Here is an 11,274-nt window from a genome sequence, read left to right as displayed (position 1 = left end):
CTGACCGTGCATTCGTTTCGTTTTTACAGAAACCGTGGGACATGCAGTGTGTAGTGATTGTGGGCACTGAAAAGCGGGCACGTTCACTAACTTACATGTGATGCACAATCGACATGAGTCGATTTATGTGTGCAAGCCCTGTATTGTGTAGGGCTGTGCTTGTGTGTACGAATGAGCACTGAGTCGTGGGCATTACAGTTACACACAAAACACCATCGGCCGTGGCCGGGACACCAGAAAATACATTTTTAGATTTACCTGGGACGTCGTGAAAACGGCGTTTGTGTGCAGGCAAACGGGCCTTGATGCCGGTTTGGTGACTGCAGAATACACTGGCGCGGTCGCGTGTGTTGGCACCGTGCGAGCGAAAAGTTTTGGTGAAAGTCCGGCCGCAGCGGGATTTGAACACCGTCGCTTTCCTAGGCTGGCTAGGGATGCGTGGAGACTGTTTAAAACTGAAGCAGCAGTACGCAACCTGGTCGAAATGGGGCTTTCCCGGACTCTGCAACTTCTTCGTGAAACTCAGGAAGAGAAGCGCGAGTCGTGAGGACGGTAACGTACGTCCTCCTGCAGAAAACAGCCATCCAGCCAGTAAGCGCAGGCTCCACGGGCGCCGATCACTCGAGGCCGAGGCTTCGCGACGGCCTGCGTGAGCGATGCTGGCCTTCTTCTTCGACGCTCGCGAGCGGCGGGGGTGGGGAGATCCTCGGAGCTCGCCCATCCCTCGCTACCCGAAGCGAGGAGAGAACAGCAGTCGTCCTCCACAGACGCTGCTTCACCTTCCTCGTCCATGACTGACACGGCGGCATACGGCGGCCTTTGTCCGTCAGTCAGAGAGTCCAGCGAAGCGGGCGGAGAAGCTGGCGGCAGCAGCGGCGAGCTCCTCGTGGTGGAGGGAGGTTCCGGGATCCGCTGAGCACGGCGCTTTTTACGGCGCGGCACTGCAGCGGGCGGTACGAGTCCCCATCTTTCAACAGAGTGTTGATCTCGACCATGTCGTCGACGGAAGCGGCGGCAAGCTGCGGTCGCTGTCCGTCGGGGATCGACGATGAAGAAGCCGGAGATGAAGCTCGCGGGCGCACCGGCAAGCTTTGACGGCTGGGAGATGGTTCGGGGTTCCGCTGAGCACAACGCTTTTTACAGCGCGGCACTGCAGCGGGCGGTATGCAGGCAGGCATCTTGAAAAAGACGCTGCTCTTTTAGATTCAAAGTGTGAGTCGCGCCGGCGAACTCATACACACACAATACAGTTTAGTTTGCAAGTGAAAGGATATAAGCGCCGGAACGCGCAGCTGGAAGGCGGCGGTGCCAGCAGCTTCACAACTCTCCCGCTGATGTGCTCTCTCGACGGCGCAGCTTCCAACTCGGATCAGCGATGAGGTGTCTTTGCTGAAGGATTAAAAATCAGAGTTCATAAGCCTGTGAGCGAAATATGTAGCCCTAAGCCACGCCCGTTTCGGCGGGACGTGACGCAGGAGGGCGCGAAGCTCGATTGGCTTAAGCATTTGCCGCACAGCAGCCAATAGGCGCGCGAGCTGTCTCGCCTAGGTCTGTATGCTGTGGCAATGCGCTTTACATTAATACAAAATTAAGGATAATTTTTTGCTTCAGTATTCTCGTGGAAAAGGATTTTCCCCAATGCGTTGCTACGACAACGCAGTACGAGAGTATCTCTCGTAAGAGAACTGTCAATTTTTGTTTACATGTGACTTTAAAGAATCGGTTGAGTGAATGATTCAGTGACAAAACATGCTCACTTGTCGCCAGCTGCTGGCTTAACATTGTAACATGCAGAAGGACCACTAAATTGATCAGTGAATGTTTTATTTATTATGAACTGATTCAAAAGGTTCGTTTCAGCGATATGAATGAATGAATCCGCATTAATAAAGTGCAACTTTAAATCTTCCTTATATCCACTCTTCGAGTCGATTGTCAGACCGGAGGCGGGAGGGGAGAGCAGGAGCTGCGCGAGGCGGTGGCTCGCACTTCGTTTTGCCCTATTATGGTCACGAGCGTGACAGCGCGCGCTACCCAGCATGCGCCGCGGCGTGAGGCTCCGCCACAGGCAAGATGACCGACTTTGAGGAGCCGCTTTCAGACGAGGAGAAGGTAAAAATAAACAATAAGTTACCTTTCACACATCACTCAGATTCATGCGTTCGTATGTCCTTATATTAAAGCCCTCCGCTTGCAGAGGGCTGAACGGCTGCTTTCCGGAAGGAGCGCGAGGTAGTCTACTCTAGCCGGTTAGCTATGTGCTAATTTGTGAGGAAGTGAAATCGCAGCTTTGCACTCCCGCAAAACACAGAGACCTGACTAAATAACAGCGATTCGCCGAACTAACAAACATAATTTTAACAACTCTCGGGCTATACGTTAGAGTCAAAATGGCCGTGTTGTTTTCAGTGGAAGTGTTGTGAGCGTCAGCTGTTAGCCTGTTAGCTGTCAGAGTGAGTTCAGAAATAGATGTCAGCAGATCCACCCACTCCGAACCGAGCCGATGGGCTTTAACGGGCCGTGCTCCGGTAGAGTTACACTTGTGTGGGATAGCAGATGCCAGATCCTCCTGACACGACAGCCATCTGAGCCGAAAACATCGGCCGGATGAAGTTACGACCGCAAGAACGGGTGTGTTTTGAGGTGGAAGTCTGCAATCTCTGCGGGTGGAAATCAGTCACCACTGGCCTGCACCATATGAAACTCAAAACTTCTGTCAAAGTGACATAACATATGAATCGGCCACCATTCACTTTTAATACATGGAAAAAGACGCGATTAAAAGTGAACTGACCGAGACTAGCATTCTCCTAACATTTTACTGCAGAAACAACACAGTGTATCAATGATGAGAGAATTGATATTCTCATGATATCCCACAACCACATTTTCTTGGCATTTTCTTTACAGCCGTAAGACGCATTTCTCAATACTTAGGTCACTTTTTCAAAACTCTTCACACAGTTCTCCTAACCAATTTTCAGTTCGGCACAGCAGTTAATTTCACATTCAAAATGCACTTCAAATCACTTCATACATGTCTCAAATCAACATATTCTTCCATAACACTAGCAAAGGTTGACAGCCAACAAACACACTTCATCACCCACAAAACAATGACCTAAAACAACACTAACAATATAAAACAATAATATATTTTCCTCTGTAAATGCTTTCTTTCTTTCTTCTACCTCTCTACTGTTTACAATTCACTGCAATATATGTTACTAGAATGAATCAGACATGATGCAGTATGCTTCAATACTTTATATATTTTATGTCTTTTTTTGTTGTTGCACTGAGTAATTCCAAAGTACAAACATTTGTCTACACACCATCCACCGATACAGATACAATAGGAATCAGCTGTGGTTGGTCCAATTGTTTTTTATACCATTTCAATTTTAGATTCGAAATATATTTCATTACAATATTACTGTAGAAATGTGGCAAAATGCTGTCAGTTTTGCCCACATTCACTTCTGTTGTGCTCACTGTGTGAAGAGTTTTGAAAAAGTGACCTAAGTATTGAGAAATGTGTCCTAGTTGACTGTACAAAACTGTAATACATGTGGACATTTTCTGTATACTTACTTATATAGAATATATACTTATAAGCTGCTGTATACTTGTATAGCTTTGAGTTTCAGGCTCAGCTGACTTCCCCAGCCAGACCACATGAGATGGTAATTAGAAAGATTACCAGGTGCTTCCCTTTATGTTAACCTCTTTCCCTTCTCTTCATTAAATGTGTTTTGGTGGTTGGAAAACTGCACTGCTCCTGTCAGTGGGTTCAAAAGACATTAACTGTATGCTTTGTTGTTTGTGTGATCAGTGAAAGTTGCTTTGAATTGAATGTTAGTTCTGGTTATGTGAATGAATATGGTTTCAAAAAAAATGTAAGAGACAAAGTTTACCCAAAAATTAAAATGGTCATATTTACTCTCAACATGTCTCCCCAAACCTGTATGACTTTTCTTCTTTGGATCACAACAACAATTTTGAAATGTATTTTTTTGTCAATACAATGAAAGTCAATGGTGTCCAATGTTGTAAATACATACAGGGCACATACATGCATGCATACATACATAGATATAATACAATAGTAATGTTTATTTTGTTTGTTTTAATAATGATAATTATTACTAATATATGTATATATATATATATATATATATATATATATATATATATATATATATATATATATATATATAATACGGTATACATGTATAATATAGTCATATTGATAATCACACCATTTTGGGCCAAATTGTGCAGCTTTTTTAAAAATCGCGTTTTAATTTGCTATTGCAATATTTATCAGAAGAGTGCAAATTTTTTATTTATGTTTTGCTTCCAAATCATCAGCCCAATCATTGACTTTTATTATATGGTCATAAAAAGTTGAAAATGCATTCTTCAAAATATCAAATTTTAGTTAACTAATCATTTTAATAGCACACACCAGATCTGATGTATAATTGTCCTGGTCTTACACAAAGACATTTAAGCTAAGTTTGAGATTATGTGAAGTTAGGTTTGAGTAAGATGTTTATGGACATGTATTACTGTGGGTGATGTGGTATTGAGGTATAACAGTGTTTAAGTGGTAAGTTGTGCTTTTTTGGAATATGTGTATTGTTGAGATCTCAGCAGTGTGTGTTATTGAAGTGTTACAGGGTTTATGTATGTTGTAATTTGAGCTCTGGAGTCACCCGCTAGAAACTGGCTGTGATTCAGTATTGCTGAAGCCACCGTGCGTGTATCAGTAAGGCAAATATGTGCCCGCTCATAATTTATTGTGTTTTATTTCTGCAGGTCCGCATCGCATCTAACTTTGTGACCCACGCTCCCCCTGGAGAATTCAATGAAGTCTTCAATGGTGAGTGTCAATTTAAGCTGTTCTGTTCTGGGACCTTTTTCAGTTACAGTATTGGTCTAAAGTGCTAGTACATGGGAACATGCATTGCTCTAGTTTTTCATTATGCTTTTACTACTTGCTGATGTGAACTGAAGTGGCCTGTTGCATACTACGACATGTATACTAAAATCAAACACACACTAGTAATACACGCTATGCACATTTACACTACTAAGTTTTGGGTCAGTAAGATTTTGAATGAAATTAATACTTTTGTTCAGCAAGGATGCATTTTGTTGATCAAAAGCAACATTAAAGACATTAAAAATGTTACAAAAGATTTATTGTTTTTTTTTACTTTCAAATAAATCATAGAATCCTGAACATGTGTCATGGCTTCCACAAATATATTAAGCAGCATGTCTTTGACATAAGAAGAAATTATTCTTAGTACTGTATTTTGTCAAATGTTTTTACTGTATTTTTGATAAAATAAATGCAGCCTTGTTGAGTATAAGAGACTACTTTCAAAAACAATTTAAAAAAAAATCATACTGACCCCAAATTTTTAAACGGCAGTGTACAGTTTCTATGTACTACAGCACACACTATACTACAAGCCTGACTGCAGACCATGTGCGCGAATTACACGATTGTTATCTCCAACTGAAGCTACAATCCTAGCATATCTCCCTCAAACTTGAGCTAGTAGATAACAGATTTTATTCTTGACATCATCAAACAACATGGGGGAAAGTCTTGATCATTTTTACTGATTTGCACAGAATGGGTCAAAATAATTGAAAAATATGAATGAGATGGTGCTCATGTATAGATGGGAGACATCAGAAGCTGTTTATTTCTTTTTGCTCCCACTTCACAACACATTGCTCTCTTGCAGTTTAGTTGGCTGTTGCTCATCACGCTCACAGAGACGAAATTTCAAACCAGCTTTAAATTACACCAGGTTTTTGCTTGATTTTTATCTTTTTGTTTTTGTAGATGTGCGACTTCTCCTCAACAATGACAACCTCCTTCGGGAAGGGGCAGCACAGTAAGTTATTTTGCAGATCCGTGCGTCATGTTATAGTGGCAAGAAAAAGTATGCGGACCCCTTGGAATGAACTGGATTTCTGCAGTAATTTGCCATCTGGTCCTCATCTAAGTCACAACAATATACAAACACAATATGCTTAAGATGATAAAAGAAAAACATTGAATCCACCCTGACATTATCCTGTAGGATATTTTGGCAAACGACTGATGGATGCGTAAACACATTGAGATAGCTTTGAGTGTCTTTTGTAAATCACAGTAGCTCTACACCACACCTTCAAACTCATTTCATTAATTGGTCTCCAGGTGTGCAACCTACTGACTCCAATTAGTTTTTGTTGAGGTAATTAGTATGTGGAATCACTTTTTCTTCCAGCACTGTGAATGTTTAATGGATGGGTTCAATAAAGACGAGATAAATAAAAATAGTTTGTGTGTTATCAGCTAAAGCACTTTTGTTTGTCTATTGTTGTGATTTAGATGAGGATCAGATCACATTTAATGGCAAATTACTGCAGAAAGACAGTTCATTTCAATGGGTTCACATTCTTTTGCCATTGTATGTACAGATGCATCACAAGTTTATAAAGAGGGTTCATGCTGCATTTTCTCTTTCTCTGTTTCACAGTGCCTTTGCTCAGTATAATATGGATCAGTTCACACCTGTCAAACTGGACGGTAGTGAGGAGTCGGTAGGTTCATGATTGCCGTTCAAACTCTCAGATTCAGTTTAGGTTTTGTAAATGTGCATGTTTGTTTAGTTCCTGTGCTGCCCTAAGACTCTGTGTTAGTTTTGAATTGAGAGCACACTGTTGACACATTATTTATTCAAGCTGGGTGTAAACTCTGCTCAATGGAGATCTGTGTGTACTTTGTATGTGTGATTAGGGCAGGTGTGGTCATTGTACTGCGAGTGTTTGCTGCTGCGTGAGAGTGGCTGTAGAGCTCTGTGTGTGATTAGTTCTGTCTGAAGAGCGAGGCCCATCCTGTTCCTGCAGGTTCTGATCACCGAGCATGGAGATCTGGGTCAGGGACGGTTCTTCGACCCACGGAAGCGGGTTTCATTCCGTTTCGATCACCTCCGAAAGGAAGCGAGCGATCCTCAGTCTTACGAGGGAGAGACCGGCCTCCGGTCCTGGAGAGACGCCTGTGATGAAGCGCTCAGTGTTTACGTGAAGGAGCACTATCCCAGTGGAGTTTGCACGGTACGCATGTTTCCTATGGGAATCTCAACAAAATAATATGATTTCTGTAACGTATACATTTATGCATTGCAGCCATTATTTGTGAAATCATGCTCCTTTGGACACATATGTTCTAATGTTTCTGCTGCAGGTGTATGGGAAAACTGTTGACGGTCAGCAAACAATCATTGCTTGTATTGAGGGTCATAAGTTTGAGCCCAAAAACTTTTGGTGAGTAATGTTCAGTGATATATCTTCTTATAGGTGACTCTCTGGAATACTCAATTCTTATTGTTCAATCAAAGCATTTAAATATTGTCATATAATGTGACAACTGATTTCCTACACAAGTCTCTTTCATCTCACATAATAAATTAATTTAAACTCTTATCAGTATTTCATGTCTTTTTATTTTTAATGTATTTACACTACCTTTCAAAAGTTTGGAGTCAGAAAAAAGTATATTCTGCTTACCAATGCTGCATTTAGTTGATTAAAAATACTGTAAAAACAGTAATATTGTCAAATGTTATTACGATTTAAAATGTGTTTTCTCTTTTGATATATTTTAAAAGTTAATTTATTCATGTGATGGCAATTTCCAGCAGCAATGCTGAAAAGTTGTACTGCTTAAAGTTATGTGGGAATGTGATACTTTCCCCCCAAGATTCTTTAATAAATAAAAAGTTCAAAAGAACAACATTTATTTGAAATGGAATACTTTTCTTTTTTAACACAAGTGTCTTTACTGTACAGCCGTCAGTCACTTTTGGTAAATAATAGATTCAAAAGCTAAAATGGTCTGATTGTACCTCGACTCTCTGATGATCTCATCTTGTTATTCTCTTGTCAGGAATGGCCGGTGCAGGTCAGAGTGGAAGTTCACCATTAGTCAGTCATCAGCTCAGGTGGTGGGAGTATTGAAGATCCAGGTGAGACCTGACAGACTAGAATAGTGGGGGTGCGAAGAAAGTTTGACGGTGAAGAGTTTTTGATAAATAATTTGGTGTCCTACAGGTGCATTATTACGAGGATGGTAATGTTCAACTGGTGAGCCATAAGGAAGTGGAGGAGTCCATTGTAGTGACTGTAAGTTAAAAAATAAATGTATGTTTGGTTAATGTGTAAGATTTCTAAGTAGTTTTAAATTAAATTCCTGCCTTTTTATCTCTAGAATGAAACCCAGACTGCCAAGGAATTTGTAAAAATCATTGAAAACGCTGAGAATGATTACCAGGTGAGAATTTGATCTGATCAACATGTGTACATGTCATTATTTTATATGACTTTACATCCCTAATAAATGCTTCCCTCCAGACGGCTATCAGTGAGAACTACCAGACAATGTCAGACACCACCTTCAAAGCTCTCCGCAGACAGCTGCCCGTCACTCGCACCAAGATCGACTGGAACAAGATCCTCAGCTACAAGATCGGCAAAGAGATGCAAAATGCTTAGAGCCACCCCGGTTCCTTTTCCTTCTGTTAAATTGTGGAGCCGGCTCTCAGAACACCACATGCCGTTCGCTCAGTGTGAAGAAGTCTCCCAAAAATGAAAATTAAAAAAAAAAAAAACTGTTTAAAAGAGGATGTAATTTCATTCAACTTTCTGTCATTAATGGACTTCGATGGGTCTCAGCTGTGGAAGAGGTTTAATTGAGAACTTGAGGGAATCGTGGATCTAAATTATCTGCAGTTATTGCTTTTCTCTCATTTACCCGCTCGCAAGTCACTGAGTTTGTATTGTTTTGACTTTTGTCTCTTTTTTTTGTGAACTGTTACAGCTGCAAACGGTTTTGTGTTTTAAAGCAGTGGATAAGTTATGCCTCACTCACTGTATTTCCAAACCCCGATCAGGTGACAACCCCCCCCCCCTTCCTTCCTCTTCCTCCGCCTACTGACAACCTGGAGAGATGAGATTTCCTGCTGTCCTGTAACAGGGAAAATAATGATATTGGGAGAGGAGGGGAACGGGTTGTGTCTGGGTTTGGAATGGCCATATGTCTTAACTGCTTTCTCCATATCTTTCTATAACAGTGACTCACAATCTGCTAAACTAAAATGGGTTAATAACCAAAAAAGGCAAAATAAATAAATCCATGGATAAACCTCTTTTGTGGCAAAGACATCCAAATTAAGTCTTGATTTTTATATTTACACACCAGTTGAAACTGACTGTCTGTTACTGGTACTTGTGATGCATTTAGGGTATCCACAGTCTGTTGTGTGACAAATCCAAAACCCACACAGTAAATCTGAGCTCCATTGCATGTTTCTGCCACACTGCTTTCACATTGACTTGTTTGTCTTTAATGTTCCATCAAATATCCTCTGTAACATACACCCATAATGTAAGACTGGCATATTCTCTGTCTCGTAACCTTTATTTTTTTCAGATTTTAAATGCAAAGGTAATGTCTACTCACAGTAAATGGCAACCAAAATGACTAAATGGTTACTGCTGAACCTTTTATTTTGTAAATCAACTTGTTTTTGTAGTTTAAGTCTGTGCAGATTCCACTTTTTTATTTGTAGTGATGTTCTCCTGTTGATACATATTCACAATAATCAATGTCCATATAAAAAACAACAGAGTAAACTTCAAAAAACTCTTTATTAGCTCAGGGAAATAAATTCACTCAACACCTAACTAATTGTAAAAAATCATCTGGAAAAATTAAACTAAATTTAAACAGTATTTTCATACAAATAGCTAAAAACACAGAAACTGGTCTTTGCAAGTCCCAGGTAGAAATATAAAATTCTGGTTCGAAAAACAAAACATTCCAGTAGTAAAAATCTAAACCGCTACTTGAAAAGGTTTCAATACAGTAGGAGAAATGGTGAGGTATTTAAAAACAGAAAAGTTAATGACCATAGAGCAGCTGAAATCTATGTAAGAAAGGACAGAAACATGCATCACATTTACTTTAAAAAACACAGCATACTTTGTTCTTTTGTAAGCAAGTTAAGATTGTATGCTGCATTTATGTGAGCAATACCTTCATGCCAGCAAGATTTTTTTACACAAACATTAAATAATTTCTATTTTCATACTATATTAAAATATAAAGGTCAAAAGAGGACACGGGTAAGAAAAAAAAGTCATTAAATCATGACTTTAACTCATTTGTGCTTTTACCATGGTTAATCATGTAAACTGGTGCTATGTTTCTACCAAGTATTCAATTAAGATTACATTTTTAAATACAAGGCTGTCCAGTATAAACAATATTAAGAGCAATGATAGAGCAATATATATATCAAGACATGGACCCAGAAATGCATTCTTAGAACATTTTGACTTGTTTCTAAATATTGTTTACAATCATTTAAACCATGTCTCCGAATATGTGTGGGATATAAACGCATTTTTAACCCACATTTATAGAGAATGTATTCTGGTTTGGCTGATGTTTAACACCACCAGATGGCAGCTTCCTGAGCAGCACTTCAGATTGACACTAGAGGACGATGTAGTCATGGTGTAATACAGTAGGACAGAGGTTTTTTTCATGACCACTTCATATTAGTTCCTTAGAAAGTATCTCCAGTAGTACATTTTGATATTGACTGAAGAACAGTAACTGCACATCTTATCATATGACTGCTCGACAGAAAGCCAACAGTTTATACATTTTACCACAAACAATATATAAACAAACATCACACATTCACCAGACGGATCAAGACAGATTGAGAATTTTCTCATTAGTAGCCAAAGACTGACAGATTGGTTGAAGACTTGGTCAATCAATATTGCATGTGATTGATTTTATAACATATTTTTACTTTATATACTTCCATTTTTATCTGTTCAGGTCATTAGGAATGGACTAATTACAACAAATAACATTATTTATTAGGATAAATAAAAATCTTTTTGTAAAAAATAAAAACAGAATAATATATATATATATATAAAAAAAGATTAAAATAGTATTTAAATAGATTCAATCTTATAGGTGTAGAATTTGACAGGTTGTGTGAGCATTAGTTACCTTTCAAAATTTGACAGGATGGGTTATGCTCAGAATAAGGTTTGTTCTGGGATACCAACGTTTTTCAATGGGGCATCACCTCTGAGTGCACTTATCCAGGACTGCGTCTGAGAGACCAGTCTAGTGTAGATAAAGCAGGAATGTTAAATACTGCTCCTGGAGGACCA

General features: G+C 39.7%; 1 protein-coding gene across 1 annotated transcript; it reads left to right on the top strand.

Moving 5' to 3' along the window:
• The first annotated feature begins 1,738 nt into the window (after positions 1-1,738).
• capza1b (capping actin protein of muscle Z-line subunit alpha 1b) lies at positions 1,739-9,577 on the top strand. Its single transcript, XM_079638321.1, has 10 exons — positions 1,739-2,112; positions 4,825-4,888; positions 5,870-5,921; positions 6,552-6,615; positions 6,922-7,128; positions 7,259-7,338; positions 7,961-8,039; positions 8,125-8,196; positions 8,282-8,344; positions 8,425-9,577. The coding sequence occupies exons 1-10, from the start codon at positions 2,074-2,076 to the stop codon at positions 8,563-8,565; spliced, it is 861 nt and encodes a 286-aa protein (XP_079494447.1). The 5' UTR covers positions 1,739-2,073; the 3' UTR covers positions 8,566-9,577.
• Positions 9,578-11,274: the final 1,697 nt, after the last annotated feature.

Source organism: Phoxinus phoxinus, assembly GCF_949152265.1.
Source record: "Phoxinus phoxinus genome assembly, chromosome: 15".
Lineage (NCBI taxonomy): Eukaryota > Metazoa > Chordata > Actinopteri > Cypriniformes > Leuciscidae > Phoxinus > Phoxinus phoxinus.
The sequence above is the reverse complement of the archived record's forward strand: the minus strand, read 5'-3'. Positions and strand labels throughout refer to the sequence as shown.